The sequence below is a fragment of the Solenopsis invicta genome, chromosome 6, assembly GCF_016802725.1.
Source record: "Solenopsis invicta isolate M01_SB chromosome 6, UNIL_Sinv_3.0, whole genome shotgun sequence".
Taxonomy (NCBI): Eukaryota; Metazoa; Arthropoda; class Insecta; order Hymenoptera; family Formicidae; genus Solenopsis; species Solenopsis invicta.
Genome location: NC_052669.1, coordinates 17,314,399 through 17,339,108, shown reverse-complemented (window position 1 = coordinate 17,339,108; position 24,710 = coordinate 17,314,399). Strand labels below are relative to the sequence as shown.

Genomic DNA, 24,710 nt, shown 5'->3' with positions numbered 1-24,710 from the left:
TATAATCTCTGGTAGAGAAATGTATACTGTTTCCCTAGACACGCATCTAGTTATTGCCTGATATTATTGCATTCTTATTAGTTGTAACAATACTTCATAGGAAAGACACGCAAGAACTTGATAAAATTTTATTCAATGACTAAAGCAGTTTTCCTGGTAACAATATGCAGATATATAGACAACTGACAATTATTGTATAGTATTAACTGATAGGCTTTTGGGCTTGCTTATTAATTCATTAAGTAGTCCATTGAAGTCCATTTATTTTTTGTTTTTGTTCAATGAATGGGTTCAAATTTTATGCTTTTGTGCGCAATTGCAAAGTGTTACATTTTGATTGAGGACCTAAGTAGTTTTATTTCTCAGTTATTAGATAGAAGTAATTAAATTGTTTAGTAATTATTAAAAATGTGCATGAAAATTCTACCAAGGATTAAAAAGAAATAAATATAGTAAAAAATATTTATTAATATTAATCATAAATATCAAATGTTGTCTGGGTTGAAGCACCTAATGTATTGCAGTAATAACAGGAAGCAAAGCAGTACACCACGGATCGTAAGAGCCATTCGACAAAATAGCAAGAAACGTGAGTTAACTGCTAAAATTAGAATTTTAAACTTCAATTTAGATTATAGAATTATTTAATCAAAAACCATTCAATCAACTATTCTATCAAATACAGGCAACAGTAAAAGCAGCGTTGTTGTGCTTTATCACGGTAATTTCAATAATCCTCCATCATCTTCTTCGAAAGATTTCGTGCAACTTTCGAAATCTGATCAAGCTGTAAAAACATCGTACATATCGCAATCGCATGTTACAAACCCTGCATCACCTGATAAGTAAGTAAAAAACTAATAAAAATGCAATAAAAAATTACCGCAATAAAAGCGGTAATTTTTCTTGGAATCCATTTCTTGGAATTTTTTATATCATTTTTGAGAAAAAATTTCAAAACTTGTATACTTTTATAACATTTTTAGAAAATTTTTTAAACTTTTTAAACAAATTGTAACACTTTAGAAGTTAAAAAATATTGAATATTTTTCAGATTGTATCAGATCAATATGATATCTAAGATATTCAGATAAGAATATTTAAATTTTGAATTACTAGAGATATTTGTGCTAGTATGGTATGTAACATATTGTGTTATTAAAATACTTAATTTGCTTTATTTATTTTGATTTTAAAGTTCAATTTTGGAGGCTTACCTTCAAAACATTAATATAATTTTGTAGAATAGTTGAGAAGTGTTATTTACGTAATTGAGAAAAGCCATAATACTGCATGTTTTAGTCTATGAGATTTTTAATTGAGAAATAGAACTTTACCGCGTTTTGTTGGCTCGTTTGGTCTCATTATATAGAAAAGGACTTTTTTCAGAGAAATTATGAAAAAATATAAAAACGTCTACTTGTTTTTTAGAAATCCTTATATATGTAAATTCTGATATATTCTAAGAAATTTTTATTTTATAATTTCTAAAGAAACTTACTAAATTTAAAAATTATGAATTTATACGTGGAAAAGTTTACATTTTTTTTCTAGAATTCTTCGTATATTATGCATGAATTCTGATATTCCAATATTTCTCATTTTATGATTTCTGAAAAAATTTAAAATATTTTTCAGAAATATTTATTTTAAAATGTGAAAAATTCTGAGAAAAAAATTTTATCAGGATATTATGCAAAAAAAGACAAACAAAATATTAGAATGATATAAATTATTTTTATGTGGAAAATATGTTTGAAAAGGACAAAAATCATAGAGACTCCAGAAACTTTGTCTCCGAGATATTCACTACGTCGACGAAAAACTATTTCTAAAAGATATCGTCATACATCAGGACAACAGCCTTCTTTGAATGTAAACATTTATCACGCAAATCGAGTAGAGCGATTTGTATCGCCGTTACAGCATCAGTGGCTCTCACTTAAAAGGCAGACGGGAATAAATTCCAAGTATAAGAATCTGGAGTACACGGACCAGCTTCCTAAAAATCTTATCAACTCGCAATCGAAAACAATTTCTTGTCATCTTAAAAAACACGTAACGAATCAAAGATCACGTAAATGTAGCGAAGAAGAGAGATCTTGGGAGAAACAATGTTCATTTGTTGAAGTTGCCGCTTCGAAATCTATGGATCATTGTTCAGAGTAAATAATTTGGAGAATAGCTTATTGTTAGATAAATAATAAAATCAGATAATAGAAGTCATTATTATTACTTATTATTTTAAACCTCCATATGCCTTTAGACTTCGAGTTACGTTCTTTTCTTTATGTACACTTATTATACCTTTTTATACATTATATAACTTGATATAAAATAATATATTTTATATATTTATAATTAAATTAAATTATAAATATATAAATAATTATATATTTATAATTTAATATAGAAAATTTAACTTTTAATATAATTTGATTAGAAATATATCGAAATTTGACTAATATCTCGAAGAGCTAAGGCGGCAGTCTGTACAATATTTATACTAGAAGTGCATAAAAACAAATTAATATTGCTCTACATTTCTATTATTTAAATAAAGATAAAATTATTAGAGAAGAAGGTAGTATTATGGCCACTCATTTATATCTTTATAATTTTGTTAATAATCAATATTTTAAAATAAAAATTTAAAAATTATATTCATCAAAATTCTTTAATCGATTCTAGACTCAAAGTTATGATATATTTATTATATTAAATGTTATAAAAATTTAGCGACCTTGCGTAATGAGTTGAAGAGAAATAGGAATGGTGATATAGCCACCACAAAAATAAATTTAAAAAACATACCTCGGAAGTAGAAGTAGTAGGATGACCGTACGGAATTCGGGAGATCCAGGTTTAAACTCTGGCCAACGTGTTATTTTTTTGCAATAAAATAATTTACAGTTTTTCCGGGGAGGGGGGGGATATTACATATGCTTTTTATAGTATTAATATTACTATTTTGGCTTTATGTATTTCAAGTCCGACGAATATGCGGTGCGCAGTTTGATTTGAAAATTGTAAAAATTAAAAAATTAAAAAGTACTCTCTAAACTCTTTGGAGTGGAATTTTATCTAAAAGAGTGGAATCCCATTCTAAAAGTGTGAAAATTCAGCTACTTTTTATCAAGACTGGCAGGATTTTCACACTTTTAGAGTGGAATTCTTCTCCAAAGAATTTAGAGAGTATTATTAGGTACCAAGAACTGCTGTGATTGACATAGGTTTTCTAATCTCATGTAATAAATTTGAAAAAATTGACTTTAATATAAAAAATACAGTGTTTTATTATAAAATTATAATGATATATTTATTTAAAATATAGTTATTTAAAATAAAAAGAAAGTATTGCAGAATATGTGCAAATGTACAAGGATTGCCCAAAAAGTAATGCCCCACATTTTTTTTCTCAAAAACTGTTTATTCTAAAAAATGATGTTTACGCATATGAAAAAATGATGTTTTATTTATTGATTTTATTTTTCTACGTAATCTCCTTCAAGTTCTACTTCTTTCTTCCAGCGATTCACTAGGGCGTGTATGCCCTAGTCGGTATCAGTCCTCGCTCTGGTTACGAAGCCAGGTTTTCACTGATCTGGCTCCCTCAAATTTCCATTTGTTTGGGCCACTAAATTTAAGGATAGCATTCGTGGAAAACATTTTGAAAACAACGAAGAAGTGATTAGCGCAGTGAAAACCTGACTTCGTAACCAGAGCGATGATTGATACCGACGGGGCATATACGCCCTTAGTGAATCGCTGAAGGAAAGCAGTAGAACTTGAACGAGATTATGTAAAAAAATAGAGTCAGTAAATAAAACATCATTCTTTCATGTGCAAACATTATTTTTACAGAATAGTTTCTGAAAAAAAAATGTGGGGCATTACTTTTTGGGCAACCCTCGTATGTATGCACATATAAGTTTTCTGCATATAGTAGTACTGCTATAATATAACGTAAAGTATAGTAGTTAAACAACAGTTTACTTCTCGAATAACTACTTCAATATGAAAATATGTAAAAGGTTATATTATATAGGACTGTTGAGACGTCAGTAGGTTTCTAGTATAAAGCGTAGTAGTCTCCTTTATCCTTCAACGAACACAATAGTAAAACCATCTAAGTAGTTTTTTCTTAAAGCATCCTAGTTGACGTTCTTATGTGATACTGTAAAGACCTATATTAGCAAAATCTTATGTTATTATCTAACTTTACATAATTCGAAATGTGTACAATCAAATAAAAAATTAAATGAAAAATCACTCGAGTGTACATACATTTAAATCATATTTTTTAAACTTGAGTGTATAGTACTACGCTCAAGTTTAAAAAGAATAACAAAGTACCTATGTAATTAAATGTTAAAATGTACTCTGAAAAAATTTCGAAATGTTCGACAGTAAAAATGTTGACTATTGGCAAATTCGCATCATTATATAACAGCAAGTACTGATTCTACAAATGATTCTATAAACAATGATGAACAAATGATTCTATAAATCATTAGAATGCGTCACCTAATAACGGAGATAGTACGAGTAATCATACGGCTATACGATCCATAATACCATCTTCTTCTCTATACACGTACACACGCACACGCACACGCACACGCACACGCATGCACGCATGCACGCACGCACGCACGCATGCACGCACGCACGCACGCATGCACGCACGCACGCACGCACGCACGCACACGCACACACACACACACACACACACACACACACACACACACACACACACACACGCACACACACACACACACACACACACACACACACACACACATACACACACACACACATACACACACACAGGATGCCAGAAAATATTTATGCTCGTAGGTTGATAGAGCAAGTCAAATTAAGAAGAAAAGTACTTTATTATTTTTCAAAATTTGCAATAGTTTTCGAGATAAAAATTAATATAGTCGGCAAATGAGCACGTACCTTCCCTATCCACCACACGCGGGGACCACCCGTCGGTCATTAAGCCAGATGCAGCCGCACAGGCGGCGCAGGCGGGTAAGACAGCCATTATTGCTTCTTTCCTTCACTGTGCCGCCTGTCGCGGCTGCCTTTAGCTTGGCGATCGACGGACGACCCTCGCGTGCAATAGGAAAGTACGTGCTCATTTGCCGACTATAATAATTTTTATCTCGGTAACTATTGCAAATTTTGAAAAATGGTAAAGTACTTTTCTTTTTAATTTGACTTGGTCTATCAACCCACGAGAGTATAAGTGAATATTTTCTGTCACCCTGTATATATTTTTTTATTGAAATTTAGCTTTTTGTTGCTTTATAATTCTTTTATTATATGAAACATATTCTTTTCTATTTCTTTAAATATTCTACTTTTCAGTTCTCATTCTTTCTCAAATACTGACTCTCTATTGTCTTATTTTTCCATTTATTTCTGACTTTTTAATCTGTCTTTTCTTTCTATCTTTCCTTCTAGATGTTTTGATATTTTTCCTGTTAATTTTCCTTTTAAAAATTATTATTATATATCCGAATTTTCTTATTCTTTTTAGTATTTTTTCTCATACTTTTCTTTCCTTATTTGCTTCAAAATGTTCTCAATTATTTCCTGATTTTCTGTTTCTCTTTATTTTAAAATTGTTTCTTCTTTATTCTTGCTCTTTCCATTAACTTCCTCTTCTTCCTTTCTCACATATCTTCTTCATTCTTTGACCGCTTTTTTTCTAATTCTTTTATACATTTTTTTACACATTTTTTAATAAAAGTAATATAATATAATTTTACAGGAAAGTGGAGACGGAGAACATAAAGGATCAAAAGCAATCTAAACTTTGCCCGAGTTTGTCGAGACAGCAAATACAAATTCATCCTAAAGAAACGAGCGTTAAATCAGCATTTGTTAACACACATAAGAGTGACGAGACGAGTCGGGTGTTTCCTTTCCAAGCTACATCTAGTGGTAATCTTAAGATCATTCCGAATCAGGTAAGGAGGATTTTATTTTAGCAAACCCTATAGCCCTTTCCAGAAATATCGGTCTCGAAGCAGACATAGCATAGTCGTTCTAGGTTGTATTCGAGTCGAAGAAGTTCAGCATTTTAGTTGCCGATCCACGACATACGAAAGTTAACGTCAAGGCTGAGTTCAATCAATCAGGTGCCAACGTTGGCACATCCGACTCTTCAAACCAAACAAGATATATCGATTTCCCGCCTGGTATCACGCCGTCAACGATCGATCAGTTGCAGGTAAAACTCAAAATCTCTTCATTATTATTTTATTGCAGGATTTAGAACAAACTCGTTATTTGTAATAAAGTTAAAGACAATTATATTTTTTTAGTAACTTATACAATTTGACTTCGTTCTTTTCTTTTTTTATAATCTATAACTTAACTTACAAGTAAACCTACCCAAGCGTCACACTTTGATTTTGATAAGCTTTGAATGTGTTGTAATCAAAGTCAAAATATACGGTTGGCAACTAAGTGATCGCGGATTTTGTCAATAGATGGTTTTAGCACATTTTTTTGTTTTGTCAACGTGTTCAAAGCACCTAACCTATATTGTTTTTTTGTTGTTTGGACTTCTGCTTTTAATTTATTAAAAAATTTTATTGATTAGTTATTTAGTTTCGTTTTTATCCCAACTAAAAAATGGAAGAATAAGACGAGCATTTCAGACATATTTTATTGTATTATTTCCGAAAAAGCAAGAACGCATTGCAAGCACACAAGAAGTTATGTGCCGTACGTGGGAACGAAGCCTTGAAAGAAAGGCAGTGTCAAAATTGGTTTGCCACATTTTGTTCTGGTGATTTTGCGCTGATACTTAAATTGCGATAAAAACAAAACTAAATAATTAATCAATACAATTTTTTTACTAAATTAAAGGCGGAAGTTTAAACAATAAGAAAACAATATAGGTTAGGTGCTTTGAACACGTTGACAAAACAAAAGAATGTGCTAAGACCGTCTCTAATGACAAAATTCGCAATCATTTAGTTGCCAACTCAATAAGAGACACATATTATTTTATACACTCATACATACAACTGTTGAGAGAGTAAAACATGTTTTTAAAATTTAGAGGGAAAGAGGTATTTCGAAAAAAATGACATATCCGAAAAATCTGAGTGAATTGTTATAAAGTACATACATAGAAAATCATAAAACTTTTACTTGAAATTTTATTTATATCTTTTATCGTTTCGACGTAATTACCCAAATAGCCAAATAATTGCAAGTTGTCGGTAACTTGTCACAAATATTCTCATTGTCAGGAAAGCAACAGAAAGGATTATCCTCTTATTAGTATATTTTTGTCAGCAACAGTTTTCAAAATGTAATAATTCTTATAAACAGTTTGATTGTAATAATTCTTATAAACAGATTGTTATAAACAGTTTTTAAAATAAAATAATGACAAGTTGTTTCCAACAACTTATCAGCAATATACTTATTACAGATTAGCTGCAATAATTGTACCACATTTGCTCGATAATAAAATTCAACATATTGATACTCAATCGACTAAAACGTTTAAATAAAAGGCAACATAATAGCAATTAACGAATAATTTAATTCGTGCCATGATTTACTTTAGATTGAGTTTTTACGTTTTGCTATCTGGATAGCTAAAAATAAAAAAAACTGATTTTCTTCAAGAGCGTGTTTTACCCCTTTAACGATCGTATAAACACGTATAAAAAATATGTTTCTCTTATTTTAACTTACAATTAGATTGTAAACCACATAGCACAAAAACTTCCAATGGACGTCCATTAGATGTCTGTCATGGAGATCCGGACCTTCCAATCGATGTTTATTAGATCTACACTGGACGGCCATTACAAATCCATAATTCCGCTTTGCATACGTCTATTGGACCTCCATTAGACATCTTCATAAATATCCAGTAGTTGTTATGTGAATCGTTAATAAAGGGTTCGTGAAGTCTTCATGGACAAGTCTATGTCACATCGTTAATAGATTTATGAAGCCTCAATGGACGGTGTTAGATCATTAATAGAAGATTTATAAAACTTCCAGTGAACGTCTATTAGATCTTCAATTGACGTCCGCAAGTATATTATGATAAAGCAAAAAATTTTTCTTAATTATGTTAAATCAATTATCTTTCAAAATTTTAACACTTCTCAAATAATTTACAAGAATTTTCTTTTCTTAAAAAATTTTTAGATGATGGTTGAAAATACTTATTTGCGTCTATTCTATGAATGTTATGATAGAAAACTGTCAAATTGCTGTCACATGTTTACATCTAATATCTACTTATATTTGTATTTTGTAAGAGAGAGTGTGCTAAATTAGATTGTGTTTCAAGTAGGATCTTTTTAATTTAAATGAATACGCCCGGCTAACAGGTACATGTCAAAATTTGATAGATTGACCAAAACTAATTGATTAATACAATATAATGGCGTTAAAATGATGAGAAAATGACTTACTAATGTCACGGATCAATGATGTCGTTTTAAGATGTTAAAAAGACGTGACTCCATGACTATTTTGACTGTTTTAATGGCGTTTTAATGATGTCTAAATAATGTACAGGATTATAAAAATAAAAACCAAAATTGCACACAAAATTATTGTTTTATCAACAAAAATTATATAGAGGAGACCGGAGCTATTCGTAAGACCTTTTTTTTCTTTTGTGTCTCTTGAGTTCCATATTTATTTAAAAAAAACGTGAGACGATTTGAAAGGTTAAACCTTCTCCGTCACAATACCAGTATAGATAGAACATGGAAATGTACTTGCTTTGAAGTACATATAAAAATGTTGACCAATGCCAAGTATTTTGAATAGCCCCAAGCCCGGGGTAATTTGAAAATAGTCCGGAAATATTCTAAAATTTGTTTTAAAATAAAAAAAAGAATGTAAAAAAGCTGTTGTAAAGACTTTTTTTATTAAGAAAAGGATATGCAAGGTGTTAGAAAATAACCTTCCATGCTTTCGTGGGTTGATAGAGCAAGTCATACTGAGAAGAAAAGTCCATTTTTCCTTTTACCATTTTTCATTATTTGCAATAGCTACCAAGATAAAAATTAATAAAGCTAAAGACAGTTGCGGGTGGTGGCGCGGTAATGAGAGAGAAACAGCATTATCTACCGGCCAGTGCGCTGGCACTCGGCTGTCACATACGTGAAGCTGCGCACGTATACGTGTCTCGAACTTTACTAATTTTTATTTCGGTAACTATTATGAATAATGAAAAATAGTAAAGGACTTTTCTTCTTAGTATGACTTGCTCTATCAACCCACGAGAGCATGGAAGGTTATTTCCTGACATTCTGTATAGTGTTATAAAGAAATGTTACATACAATAAAAAAATACAACCACACAATAAAGAAATTTATTGTTTTAACGTTTTCGAAATAAATTAGAAACTATTTGTATTTTGTGTAATTACATCTGTTAAGTATTAAATTGTGTATTTTGGTTCATAGAACGCGAATATGAAAGAAAAAAATCGTCCGCACGACAATTTGACGTTAGGTTTTTTGAATAGCTCTGCCATCAACGATGCACATTATTACGTATAATTTACAAAAATAGACACACAGCAAAAAGTAAACACGAAATGTTTTAAATACATACAACTAGATATGATACATTCAATGTTTTCAAAAAGAATCTTGTTTATCTTATTTAAATTTTGAAGAAATGCTGGCTATCAGAAATTACTATGACTGTTGCAAAATACATTTTTCATTATTATGATTTCAATATGACGCCGTTGCCAACCAGCCAGCTTTGTTAGCCACCTTGTTATATTAGAACGTATTTACAGTATTTAAAGTATTGATTATGTACCCCCATAAAAAGATATTTCCATTTTTCAAATTACCTCGTCTGCCGAATTGCCCCGGTCTCCCTTATATTACACAGATTCAGAATAACCTTATGTCCTTGAAGAGACATATTCCTGAGGTTATTCTAAAACAACTTTTTCTTTGGAAAAAACTTGTCCGAAGCATAGTTTTTAAATAATAAAAAGAAATAGTTATCCAATAACCGGGCGCGTATAGCGGTGAGACAGGGCCGGCGTAACTCACCGTTCGATATGGGCGATTACGTAAGGCGATCGCAATGATAAGCTGACAACTCGAACACTGCTTTCCTCCCTTCCCCCTCTCTCTTATTCTCTCTCAAAACCTGTATCCCATTCTCATTCTCATTTTTTTCTTATTTATTTATCAATTCATACACTAACACTGAAATAATGCTAGAATTAAAAACAATATTTAATTATTTGACGCCTTGCTTTTAATAATTCTGTACGTGTAAAAAGTATTGTTTTTAAGTCAAAAATACCATATTTAAAATGCGTGAATGAATAATAAAAATGCAGAGTGAGAGAGAAAGAGAGAGAGACGAGTTTGATCAAATTTGAACATGTATACTCACTTATCATCCTGCATAGCAATTAGCCTTTATCTTCGCAAAGACAAAATATCCATATTAAACTCGAGATTTTCCTCTTTTCTTCTTAAATCACATCACTTGTCACATTCACTGCAATCATTCTCTTGATCAAAAAATACTAACGCATCACTTCATACAAATCACTATCGTCAATTACTATTAGTCACTACTAATCACGCGTGAGAATTACTCAAAAAATGAAGTGCATGTGACCGTAATCTTGAAGATTTCAAGGTCATCCTGATTTTTGACGGCCGAAAGACTAAGTTTGATATAAGACAAGTGACAGTCGCTCGAGAAACGTGAGCCATAGACGCGTCGCTAGTGCATCGTTTGAAGCTTGTCCGGAATGACCGTGAAATCTTCGAGTTCATGGTCACAGGCATAACACACGAAAGTATGTTCTAACTTTTAGAACGTCAATCACGCAGTGATACCGCGAACAATAAAATTAGTCGACTGCTCGCTTGTGAAGCAAAGAGGATATAACCTAACCCAATCTTTTTGTTGTAAATACGTGTCGTGTGTTCGTCGTGTAAACACGTGTTTCTTTCTTTGAGTAATTCTTACGCGTGATTAGTAGTGACTAATAGTAATTGACGATAGTGATTTGTATAAAGCGATTAGTAATTTTCGATCAAGACAATAATTGCAGTGAATGTGACAAGTGATGTGATTTAAAAAGAAAAGAGGAAAATCTTGAGTTTAATATGGAGTTTAATATTCTGTCTTCGATAAGATAAAGCTGATTGCTGTGCAGGATGATAAGTGAGTATACACGTTTAAATTTAATCGAACTTGTCTCTTTCTCTCTTTCTCTTTCACTCTGCATTTGTATTTTTTATTCACGCATTATAAATATGACTTTGATTTAAAAAGAATATTTTTTTACTTGTACAAAATTATTAAAAGGGAGACGTCAAATAATTAAATATTATTTTTAATTCTAGCATTATTTTAGTGCATGAATTGATAAATAATTAAGAAAAAAATGAGAATGAGAATGGGATAGAGGTTTTGAGAGAGAATAAGAGAGAAATGGAAGGGAGGGAGAGCAGTGTTCGAGCTGTCTGCTTATTACTGCAATCGCCTTACGTAATCGCCCATATTGAACGGTGAGTTGCTCCGGCCCTGCTTCACCACCATATGCGCCCGGTTATTAGATAACTGTTTCCTTTTATTATATAAAAACTATGCTTCGGACAAGTTTCTGCCAAAGGAAAAGTTGTTTCAGAATAACCTCAGGAATATGTCTCTTCAAGGACATAAGGTTATTCTGAATCATCCTGTATAATCACATAAAATACATTTTTTTATACAGGGTGTCCTATAATCCATAATCAAAATTTTAATAATAAATATTTTTAAATTTAATAATAAATATTTCTTACTTAAAAATAAGACAAAAATTTCAATGGACATCGCATCACAAGAAACGCGCATTTTTTCGCATCCGGATCCAATGTCCACCATACTATGCTTGTGCCTGTGTGTTGTAGGGCGGCATGTAGTCGTCGTATAATCATGAGCGTGTGCAACCTTGTTTATTATTGTATTTCTTGGTAATGAATGAAAACGGGCAAAAGTGGGCCGATTAAAGTTAAAGTATATTAAATCCTTAAGAGATTCACGTTTTCATTTCCTTGGTATGTTGAGAATATTTGGTGGATGGTCAAACGGCAGCACGCGTAATATAAGAAAATCTATACACACGCATTTTAATTTGGTGTATGAATTCATATTTGACATTTTTTGTACTTAATTTTTATCTTTTTATCTTGAATACTTATTTTAATCAACAAACAAAAGTTACAATTTGAGTTGTTGAAAGCTAATTTAAGTATTTCATCGTTCGATTGAGTAACAATTTAGTACACATTTTTGACTTTAGAATAAAATGACTTTAGAGTACAACCACAATAATTAACCAATTCCAATAAAATTTTGCTGAGAGATACTTTAAACTATCCATATAGATTCTAATAACCATTTTACAAATTTAAAATTTCGAAGTTGATTTTTGGCCATTTTTGCTTGCCTGCTGGCCCACTGTGCACTGTATTAAGATAATTATTATGTTAAGATAATTACTGAGACTTCTTAGAAGTTTGAAATCCAGAGCCACAGACAAGAAGATAAGAGAACTACACTGTCCACTGAGTTCCCTTAAAATTTGAGTTAAATTATTTAATCTTCCTTGGACATTCAACTGGTATTTTTAGAAGCACACTTATTTCTTGTAATAAATTCCACTAGACATCTGTCTGATAAGTTTCGTGGTATGATCATTCTTAAGCCGAGATGCAAGATTGAAGTAGCTACTATAGCTATAATAGCAGTCATTATACTCTTTTCTCCTTTATTAACCCTTAAACACATACTCGTAAGTGGGTCTGAGAGATCCCATATGAAGTTTCAAATGCTTGCTGTGTGAAGACGGAATGAGATAAGAGATTCGGATCAGGACGTAAAAATGTTTAAAATCTCCTTTTTCAATTGATATGGTTGATAAACTTTTTTGGTCAACTAGAATTTGTATGGCACGGTAGCAAAGTTTTGTTAGGGTCAATGGAACCCATATAGCGTGTGATTGAAACTTTTTTGTGAGTAATCTTATGTAAAAAAACTGGACAAAACACGTTCAAACAAATCCGTACGTTATGTATGTTACTCTGTCTAAAGTTAAAATACCATAGTGCAGTGGATTTTTGCGTAGAGTCCGAAATATATTATCAAACACATTAATTTTCAACTTTTCAATTTTCAACACAAGTTAATAAAAAATACCTCATGTTCGCCTTGTTACGTATATTTTTTAATAAAAATGGCAGTGACATAATTTTTTGTTGAAAGTATAATTCTTTAGCTTTAAAACGCCGTATCGTAAAGTTCTTAAAAATTTTTTGTTGCAAAGATTTGATTTAAAAAAAAAAGTGAATTTTTAGACACCCAAAAATATCTCATATTCTCCTTGTTACATAATTATACTTTTTAAAAAAAAGTGACAATACCATAATTTTTTTTAAAGTATGATTCTTTAGCTTTAAAATGTCGTATTTAAAAATTTTTTAAAGTTTTTTGTTGCGGAGACATGATTTTTTAAAGGAAAAGTGGATTTTTGAACAATTTCTAATTTTTGCTTAATGGTTTTTTTACAACTTAACAACAAATCATTTTTCGGCAAAGCCGATTATGCAGTCATATTTATAAGATTCTGAACTTTCACGTGAAAAAAAGTTTGTTGAAAAAAATGTTGATTAGAACCAAAGTTATAACTTCTCAAAGTTGAAAAAGTCTTCCAGACCGAAAATGTGTTTATGTATTTTACGGGATCGCTGTGTTTAAGGGTTAATATCCACATAGAAATTGACTTCCAGTGGATGTCCATCGCCCTTCCATAGCTCCATGGGACGTCTATCTCCATGGTGGAAGTTAGATGGACGTCCATTAGAAGTCCATGAAACCTCCATAGCTACATAGGATTTTACTTCCATCATGGAAGTTAGATGGACGTCCATTAGAAGTCCATGAAACCTCCATAGCTCCATGAGATTTTATTTCTATCATGGAAGTCAAAGAGATCCCCATTAGGCATCCATCCAACCTCCATAGCTCCATGGAATTTTATTTCTATCATAGAAGTCAGATGGACGTCCATTAGAAGCCCATGAAACCTCCATAGCTCCATGAGATTTTACTTCTATCATGGAAGTCAAATAGATCTCCATTAGACATCCATCCAATCTCCATAGCTCCATGGAATTTTATTTTCATTATAGAAGTCAGATGGACGTCCATTAGAAGTCCATAAAATTTCTATAGCTTCATGAGATTTTACTTTCATCATAGAAGTCAGATAGATTCCTAAAAGCGTATAATGCGCATGACGTAATCCTTGTTGATCATCAAAAGTTAAACAAGGATAAAATGTTATATTACGTACATCATGCGCTCTCTTTATGGAATTTGATCATTATCTCTTTATCAAAACAATTATGCAACTAATTTGTTTATAATTAATTACAATTAATTGCAAAATTAACTTTGGCAACGGGCTCTTTACGTCATTAATGTTTTTCATGCTCCGATACAATTTCTAATTGTTGTTTTTTGACCGATTTGGCCATGAGCCGAAACAGATTTTAATTATTTATATAATTTATATTAAAAATATCTAAGGCTAAATAAACAAAGGGTTAATAAGAGTGTTCGCGCGATACTTAAGACGCCAGTTTCTTCTTGTTCAAATCAGCTTTACTTCAAATATAACTTTTTATTAACAATCTCACAAGTGTACGTTTAGCTCAGTGTTAAGATACTAGGTTATTGTTCTGAAGATCTTAGGTTCGAATCCCGCCGGCGCTGGATACGTTTCAAAAATTTATAAAATAACACGTAATTATAATTAGTGAATTAAAATGTTATATGTGAAACAGTGAAACAGATTAAGGTATAAAAATAATAAAATCTGTTAAAAAAAAATTTTTTTTACCGTCCACTGAAAGTCCGAGCCTCCACGGCAGACGTCCATTAATAATCCATGTAACGTCTGCTGAGACTCCATAAAGCATCTACTAATAATCCACGTGACGGTTTGTCATCCACTAAGGCTCTATGAACCCTTTATTAATGATCCACGTAACGTTTAATGGACATCCATTGTTAACGTCTAAGGACGTCCAATGGACGTGCGCAATGCGGAATTGTGGATGCCTAATGGCCGTCCATTGAATGTCCATAGGACGTCCACTGGAAGGTCCAAACCTCCACGGCAGGCGTCCATTAGACGTTCATTGGAGGTTTTAGTTCTATGTGGGTATAGTGCAATGTTTAGTTTCCGAGAAACAAGGGATGTTGCTTTAAGAGGTCTATGTCAGCATATTTGCGACTTTTTTTCTATATATTAATTTATTATAAATTAATTCAATTAATACAATCAATATATTTTAGTTTTAGGACCTTAAAATAACTGTACTTTATTATACAAAATAATGCATTATAAACTGAGTTAATATAAGTAAAATAATTTAGTAATATTTGAAATATGTGATTCTTGTATTTAAAGCAATGCATAAATGTTACCAAAAATTAACAGAAAAGTAATTAAAGAGTAATAATTTGGTATTTTTTGAGTAACTGTAACTGTAATATTTTATTTTTTAAAATCGTCAACTTACAATGGTAACTGGTTATTTTTTTAAGAATGGAACTAATTGATATTGGTAACTTAATCGATATTTCTAAATTAATTAGTAACTAATTGATTATTTTATAAAATAATTTTCCCTTCTTGTTATTTTGATATTGTCTCAATATTATTGATCTATGAGTTACAGGCACAGAAGAAATTACCATATGTTGAAGGAAACTATAAATCACGAACGCGACCAAATACTAAGTTTTATTCGGAAATGGAACATAATCATTCGGTACAATCAACATCCCACCAACTTCCTCCAATAAATGAAGTACCACTTGCCTCGTTAGTTTCTTTAAGTTAAAAAAAAATTGCAAAATTTAAAAACATTTTTAAATAATTTCAATTTTGCAAACATTTGTCTTTATTTTTATTTTTATTACTTCTATTTTAAATAGGTTGGGATTTACGAGTGAGCAACCAATCAATTGGAATAATATAATTCTACCAGAAAAGACTGACTTGTATCAGGAATTAACTAGACGTATCACAAACTACAAGTAAGAAAAAAGAGAGGGAATAAACTTAAATAAACTTTAACAAAACTTTGAAATTAAGTTTTTTGTTTATTACATTGTTAAATCGTAAATCAATTTAATTTTTGGTTTTATTTTATTAAAAAATAAAATAGAATAGAGTTTATTCCTTCATATCACATACTTTAATTTGTTAGCTAATTAATCACTCTATCCTGCACTTATAAATTACTTTAATTTACATACATCTTCTACCTACCTCAGACATAATTCTATTTTTATGTTTATAGTATTCTCTCCTTTTCTTTCTTTATTAACTTTTATTTTTTATCTACTGTTTAATCCTATTCTTCTATTTTTACTTTCTCTACTTGAATATTTAATCCCTCTCAGTTTTATTCTTAACATCTTGTTTCTTTTAGCTTTTTGTAAAGAAGAAATCTGATTTACCTGATTACTTAAACACATCTATTAAAATTCTTATTTCATCAGCTACTTACTCGCTTTATTTCTTTTTTAATGTTTGTTAAATTGATAAAATATAACCTCATTCCTATACAGTATCAAAAGGTTGAAGAAACGTATGTCAGTGAAACGTCTCTGCAATATTACATTGCAACTTGAAATGTTGCAACGTTTCTGAAATGTTACTGGAAGCTTTGGTGTCGTATGGGTTATTTATAAGCGGTAAAAAATTTTTTATACAAAATCCTATTTAATTGTATAAAATTATGTAAAGATATACATAATTATGAAACTTATACAGGGTGTATCCCAAAATATTTACTTATGCTCTCCTGGGTTGATAGAGCAATATATACTGGACAAGGAAACATTCGGAAGTGTCCGCGTCAGATTTAAACGAGCTTTTAATATGTTATAGTACAGATAAAAATAAGAGACACGTATTTTTTTATACGTGCTTGTTTGCATTTTCAAAGAATGAAACACCCCTTTGAATGAAATCGGTTTTTTTTTCGAAGCGTATATCGCCGAGATTACTTTGTAAAAGCCAGTTTACTTTGTAATTGACGTAAAACACAATATTCTGAGAGTGAACTTCAATCTTTATGAAAAAATATCAGTGCCGAAAAAATTACACATAAAAAATCACACACAGAATCTGCTATTTTCTGTGATTTTTTAAAATTTGCAGTAATACAGCAGTAATTGTTCACTCTCAAAGTATTGTTTTAGGCCAATTACAAAGTAAACTGGCTTGTCAAACCACGTTAACATTTCTATTAATTTATCGAATTAAAACTATTTTACAATACAGATTATTTTAATAAGTAATTGTTTAAAGAGATTTATAAGTTTCATTAATTAATTAAAATTATGTCTCGACATAAAGTAACAGTCCCATGAATTGAAGCTGTATTGCCGTGATGACATAATTTTAATTTATTATTAAAAATCGTAATTCTATTTACATTATTTTTTAAACCAATCTTTGTCCGAGTAAATTTCTTTATGCAATTAAAAATTAAAACAGCGTGCAACCAACCGTGGTATCTCGTATACCGTCCGTATAAACGCATAGTAAGGGACATCATTTCTGCCGAGTTTCTCCAGCATGTTGATTCGTGTCTTCTCTCTCGATCCAGCGTTGAGCGAGGAAGATGCGCTATTGAAACGCTCCCTACTACTGTCTGTCCGCACCCCGCCGCGCTGCCACAAAACATGTACGTGCGCGGCTTCGCGTGTGTGTGGCAGCCGAGCGTCAGCGCGGAGGGACACCATTTTTTCCGGTGAGTGTACGTGCGCGGTTTCGCGTGTGTGTGGCAGCCGAGCGCCAGCGCACTGACCGATGAACAATGCTGCTTCTGTTAAAGTCACTAGATTTATAAAGTACCGCAATCATTCCGCCATTTTGGCTCCAACATGCGGCACATTTAAAACGTGCATATATGTATAAATGTATTTAAATAAGAAAGAAAATAAAAAATTATATAAATTAATTTTATTTACAATGGTTCTTATTCACATATGACTTTATTGCAACGCTTTTATTACTATATGTGTTCAATACGCGTTAATGTTATATATGCGTATTCTATATGTGTTAATATTAATATATTTTTTTTTAAGGTAAAATGGATGTGTGCTATAATAAATGTTTTGATAAGTTTAAAAACAATATTGTGGCATGATGGCACAAAGTCTGTACGACAATTATTTAAAAACATTTTAATATAGTCTAAAGGTTTAAATTTATTCGAAATTAAGCATGTTTTTAAACGTTTAATATCGTTTTATTTCTCAGAGTACAACAATAACACAACAGATCTAACGCATCTCACGGTGTCTCACGGTAAATAATTGTACTTACCGTTTGTTTTCTGTTCCTGAACTCTCTAAATAAGTGTACACTTAAAATGAAATAGATAGATGTTTCAAAGTTAGCGAAAGCAAGAAGGAACGTTCCAGTGCAGTCTAGTGCAGGAATAGAAAACAAGCCTTTAATGTGTAGATACATAAGGCTTGTTTTCTATTTCTGTACTAGACTGCACTGAAACGTTTCTTCTTGCTTTCACTAACTTTCAAATATATATCTATTTCATTTTAAGTGCACACTAATTCAGGAAGTTCAGGAACAGAAAACAAACGGATACATTACGAAAGTGTGCACTTTTTACACTTTCCGACGCCATTTTGGCTCCAAATCCTTATACATTGACAGTGCTTTCCAGCTACGACACAAATCGACACTGTGTAACACAGTGTCCATTAGTGTAAGAGAGAAAATTTTAGTTGTTTCACTCACACTAATGGACACTGTGTTACACAGTGTCGACTTGTGTCGTAGCTGGAAAGCACCCTGAGTCTTATGAATTGCGGTACTTTATTAATCTAGTGACTTTAACTTCTGTCTCCTTACCGCGCCACCTGCTGTGACTGCCCTAGCTTGGCGACCGACGGGCGGTCCCTGCGTGCGGTGAGCAGGGAAAATACGTACTCATTCGCCAAACTTTACTAATTTGTATTTTGGTATCTATTTCGAATAATGAAAAATGGTAAAGGATTTTTTTTCTCAGTATAACTTGCTCTATCAACCAACGAGAGCATGAGTGAATATTTTGCGACACCCTGTGAGACGGTCTATGTCGGTCATAACGGATTTTACAAGAAATATGTCACGAAGCCGATTTGATTTTTCTTGAAATATGTCATTAAGGGGATACTAAAGTGACACTTGAACTTACTCAACGTCGGTATTACAAATTTTTTTTTGAGCGAGAATTGAAGGGTGACACCCTTTTGGACACAGCACGATTGGACACCACCACTCACAGCGCTTGACCATTGGAAAAACTCTAGGCATAGGCCGCCATGAGTGGTGGTGTCCAATCATGCGGTGTCCAATCGTGTGCACCCCGAATTGAATAGCACGCGTTTGCGCGGAGGAAAGAGTAAGGAGAATAGTGCTAAGGTCAGGCGAATAGGTTGGTGCTCTTTGTCCAACACACTCATCTGTTTTTGTTCTTTGACTTTAGCGCCATTTAATGCAAGATCTGTTATCTACTGTGTTCCATAATAACTGATCATTTACCATGGTCACCGACGAAACACTAATAGCGATTTCGGCTGGAGCACACCGGTTGCACATTTCAGGTATCGGTGCAACTTTTGTGTTTGGCTAGTCAAATAATTCAGTTTCTTAATGGTGCCGCGTGTTTGTCTAGGCTCGATACACCTCACAAGTGCATATTGAGTACACAAAGTGGATCTGAGAAAATAGTCGGAGCCAGTTTGTGTGCCACCGGTACACCGTTGCGCCCCAGCCAAAATCGCTATAATAAAGGTGGCCAGTCTTATGAGGTTATGGAGTTTGCAAGTCTCTTAAATTTTAAATGATAAACTGATAATATAGTTTTATTATCTATTTTATTATCTATTGTTATCTTGATGTTTCGTAGATATGTTTATGTATTTATCACCCGAAAATTTTCGATTTTTACTAAAAACTGCAATTTTAATGTTATCATCTAAGTTTGATTATTCACGGAGATAAAAACTAATAAAAAAAATAGAAATTTTAAAGCAATAAATATAATATTACTGCACTATAAGTATACTTTTTCATGAAGTATTATATTTGTAGAATAAAAAATCAAGATTTTAATAATGTATTACTCAAATATTTGTGTTAAGAATCGCAAATTTTTAACTATAGTCGATAACGTCATCATTCTTCAATTATTTCCGGGTCCGCCAGGCTCACTTGGCAGTCATAAAAATTTACCCATGGCCGGCCGTCTTTAATAGTATCTTGTCGGTGCCATGGTTCATCTTTGTTGCATGCATTTAGGCATGCAAATCTTTTATATTAGACTTTTAAATTAAATTTCGGAAATTTTACGACGTTTTTCCATGTAATTTGCACCTCAAAGTAATTTTATTTTATAGAAAGACTCAAATATTTGTATGAAGCAAATATCGGTACCCATTGATAGTTCTAGATGTCATGTTGTACAGTGTGTTGCAATGATTTGAAGAGCTTAGTAGACAGCTTAGTGGCTGACTTATCGACGCCACAGTCTTAACATTTATACAATATGTGCTAGACTGTGGCGTTAGTAAGTCACGTCATCTATTAGGTTCTTCGAATTAATGCACCGTACTGTACTAAGATTATATAAAAAGATATCAATTTAACATTGTCGGCATAAAGTCGATCATTTTGAGATACATTAACGCCTATACTTTAATTGAGGAGAAGAATTTTTAAATCTGTAAATGCAATTAAAAAAAGATGTGCGCAAAAATTAATCATTTTTAATCGATAAAAAAAGACATCTTAGCATCCTCTTAAGAGGATGCTAAAGTGCCGCAAATTACCAACATTTACAGTGCACTAAATGTTTTCGAATTGGCGTTACAGAATCAGAAAAACTTTTTTTAGATTTGAAATACGCGTAAAAAAGAGGCGCTCAGATCAATTTAGAAAATTGAATAAAAATTGAATAAATCATTAAAAATTTACTTGTATAGCCGTATCACTTGAGGTTAACTTTACTTTAACACAGAAGTTGTGTAGCTCTTACGTACAAAATGATAGTAGAACGCCCTTCAGAAAATATGCGCGAATAACAATGACCGTGTGAAATTACGACTAAACACCTAACGAAAAAGATCAAATAAAGTGCTTTTACCACATGCACAGTTCGCTAAGCAAAACTGTCATAAACAGAGCAGTATGGTGTCCAAAAATAGGTGATGGGTCTGTTCGCAGATGGCGATATAATTAAAAAATAAAGACAGATCTATGCGTTGGACAAAGAGCGATAGTCTAGTCTCGCTCAAAAAATAATTTGCAGTATCGACGTCGAGGTAGTTCTTCTGTTACTTTAGTATCTTCTTAAAACAAAAATTTAATAGACACGTATTTTTTTATAACTGCGGAACTTCATGTTTAAGAGGTAAAATATTCCTTTAAAAAAACAGTATTTTTCTTTTGAAGTGAATATCGTCAAAAGTATAACAGAGAGAAAAAAAATTTTTAACAAAAGTTGTACAGTTTAAAGAGTACTTTAAAATTGTAAAGAAAAACATTTTTTTTCTCTTTGTTTAACAAAATATCTCTACCATCCAAAGTTCTTTTAAATTTTTTTTAAATTTTTCCAATCTTTCTTCGTCAAATTAAAGGTTATTTTTTTTCAAATTGAACCATGTATAATAAAATTATTTTACAAAAAATTATTTTTGAGAATTAATTATGAATGCCTCCATATATGCTATTCGCGCACATGTGCATAAGTAATTTTTTTCAAATTCAATTTTATACAATAATTATATTTTAAAAGAATGGATTTGTAATAAAATTATCTTTAATTTTTATTTATGGAAGAAATTAAATGTGAAAGAAATAATAACAGGGTTAATGTATACAGGGTGTCTCAGAATTGCGTATTTTTTCGCTATGGAGGACATAGAGGAGACAAAAAAGATTAAAAAAATCTTATACCATTTTGCGAGATTTGTTATAATTATTGAGTTATAAAATAAAACGTCTAAGCCGCGCCATCGCGCTTAGCTTGTAGTGCGGTGAGAAAGATGACGTGTCACTGTCTGAATTTGCACGCGCGACGGTTTGAATTCTGTCGCACTGCATGTATAGTCGTAAGCTAAAAGGTTGCAACACATTTTCTTTGATGGTAGATGGTTCGATGCTTAATTGGTTGGATCCACAGGTAAGAACCAATGACGTTTGCCGTTTGATGAGCAAGTCTACATTTCAAAAACAATCGAAGAAAATGTGTTGCAACCTTTTAGCTCACAACTATACACCTACGGTCATCGATTCTGTCCTTCAGAAAATTTTCCAAACTCAGAAGTCACTATCTGTCTACATACTTGCAGTTCATGATTAACGTAGAAATTATTAATTAAATACCGCTGGAACAATGACAATACAATAATTTAATAATAGTTTGATAGTTTTTAAAAATTTACCTCTAATTTATTCTCTTTTTTAACACGAGAAATTATTAATCTTCAAAACTCAAGTTTGCGGATTAATTTCCGAAAATTTACCGCATTTGACAGAAAGGTTACATTACCTTTATGTCAAATGCGGTCGTAAGCGGCCGTTGCGACCGTAAACTCTGACGTTACGTTAAACATGAACTGTGAGTATGTAGAAAAATAGTGACTTCTCAGTTTGGAAAATTTTCTGAAGGACAGAATCGATGACCGTGGATGTACATACACTGCAAAAACCAAATGTGTTATTTTAACTAAAGCTTCTTCTTACGCATTTGATAAATAACACATTTGATTTTACACGCAATGCGACGGAATTCAGACCGTCGCTCGTGCAAAATTAGACAGAGACGCGTCACCTTTCTACCGCACGATGTGCCTATAAGCTAAGCGTGATGGTGCGGCATCACCGACTTAGACGTTTTATTTTATAACTCAATAATTATAACAAATATCGCAAAATAGTATAAGACTTTTTTTATTCTTTTCATCTCTTCTATGTCCTCCATAGCGGAAAAATACCCAATTCTGGGACACTCTGTATATACATATACAGAGTGTCAGAAAAAAATCGTTTTTGTTCTTGTGGGTTAATAGAGTAAGTCAAACTAAAAAGAAAAGTCTTTTATCAATTTTCATTATTTCCAATAATTAACAATTTAAAAATTAGTAAAGTTTGGCAAATAAGTCGTATTTTTTTTGTCCACCGCACACGGGGTCCGCCCATTGGTCGCCAGGCTAGGAGCAGTCGCAAGTGGCGGCGCTGTAAGGAGAGAGAAGCACCAACGGCTATCGGCTAGCGCGCTGGCGCTCGGCTGTCACAAACGCGAAAACGCGCATGCACGTGGTAGCGCGGAGGAGATCGGAAAGCAGGCAGAAGGAGATGGAAAGCGGTTTATAAACATGATACGACGTAATGTTATGGAGAAATGCGGTGTTCTCTGCTTTGCGTTATGCGAGCGGTATACGGAATATCACGGTATTTGGTCGCGCGCTATTTTCATTTCTAATTGCATAATAAAATTTACTTGGATACGAAGATTTGTTTGAAAAATAATGTAAATAGAATTACGATCCTCAGTAATAAATTAAAATTATGTAATCTCGGCAATATAGTTTTAATTCATGAGACTAGTACTTTATGCCGAGACATAATTTTAATTAATTAATGAAACTCGTAAATTTTTTTAAACAATTACTTTTTAAAATAATCTGTATTAGAAAATAATTTTAATTTGATAAATTTATAGAAATATTAACATTATCTGGTAAGCCAGTTTACTTTGTAAATGGCGTAAAACACAATACTCTGAGAGTGAACCCCGACCCTTATGAAAAAATATTATCGCCAAAAAAATTACAGATAAAAAATTACACACAGAATCTGCTATTTTCTGTGATTTCTTTAGATTGGCAATAATACAGCAATATTGTTCACTTTCAAAGTATATTATTTTACGCCAATTACAAAGTAAACTGGCTTGCCCGATAATGTTAACATTTCTATTAATTTATTGAATTAAAATTATTTTTTAATACAGATTATTTTAAATGTAACTGTTTAAAACGATTTACGAATTTCATTAGTTAACTAAAATTATGACTCAACATACAGTAATAGTTCCATAAATTGAAGGCTATATTGCCGTGATTACATAATTTTAATTTATTACTGAGAATCGTGTTTTCGAGAATTCTATTTACATTATTTTTTAAACAAATCTTTGAATCCGAGTAAATTTCTTTATGCAATTAAAAATTAAAACAGTGCGTGATTAAATACCGTGGTATTTCGTATACCGCTCGCATAACGCAGAGCAGAGAACACGGCATTTCTCCATAACATTACGTCGTATCATGTTTATAAACCGCTCCCCATCACCTTCTGCCTGCTTTCCGATTTCCTCCGCGCTACTACGTGTGTGCGCGTTTTTGCGTTTGTGGCCGACGAGCGCCAGCGCGCTGGCCGGTAGCCATTGCTTCTTCTCTCTAAAGTCACTAGATTTATAAAGTACCGCAATCATTCCGCCATTTTGGCTCCAATATGCGGCACATTTAAAACGTGCATATGTGTATGAATGTATTTAAATAAGAAAAA

At 32.0% G+C, this 24,710-nt stretch overlaps 1 protein-coding gene across 3 annotated transcripts in view; it reads left to right on the top strand.

Annotated features, from left to right (window-relative positions):
- Positions 1 to 24,710, top strand: part of LOC105197110 — a 53,250-nt gene that overhangs the window by 7,277 nt on the left and 21,263 nt on the right. The window contains exons 6-12 of one of the 3 annotated variants that reach the window (XM_039450414.1): positions 525 to 589; positions 686 to 845; positions 1,764 to 2,165; positions 5,786 to 5,984; positions 6,068 to 6,247; positions 15,784 to 15,935; positions 16,049 to 16,150. In XM_039450414.1, coding sequence (XP_039306348.1) covers positions 525 to 589; positions 686 to 845; positions 1,764 to 2,165; positions 5,786 to 5,984; positions 6,068 to 6,247; positions 15,784 to 15,935; positions 16,049 to 16,150 — 1,260 coding nt within the window. Of the gene's footprint in view, positions 1 to 524; positions 590 to 685; positions 846 to 1,054; positions 1,139 to 1,638; positions 2,166 to 5,785; positions 5,985 to 6,067; positions 6,248 to 15,783; positions 15,936 to 16,048; positions 16,151 to 24,710 lie in introns of those variants that run through there. The other 2 variants (XM_039450413.1, XM_039450415.1) reach the window with 2 other exon arrangements.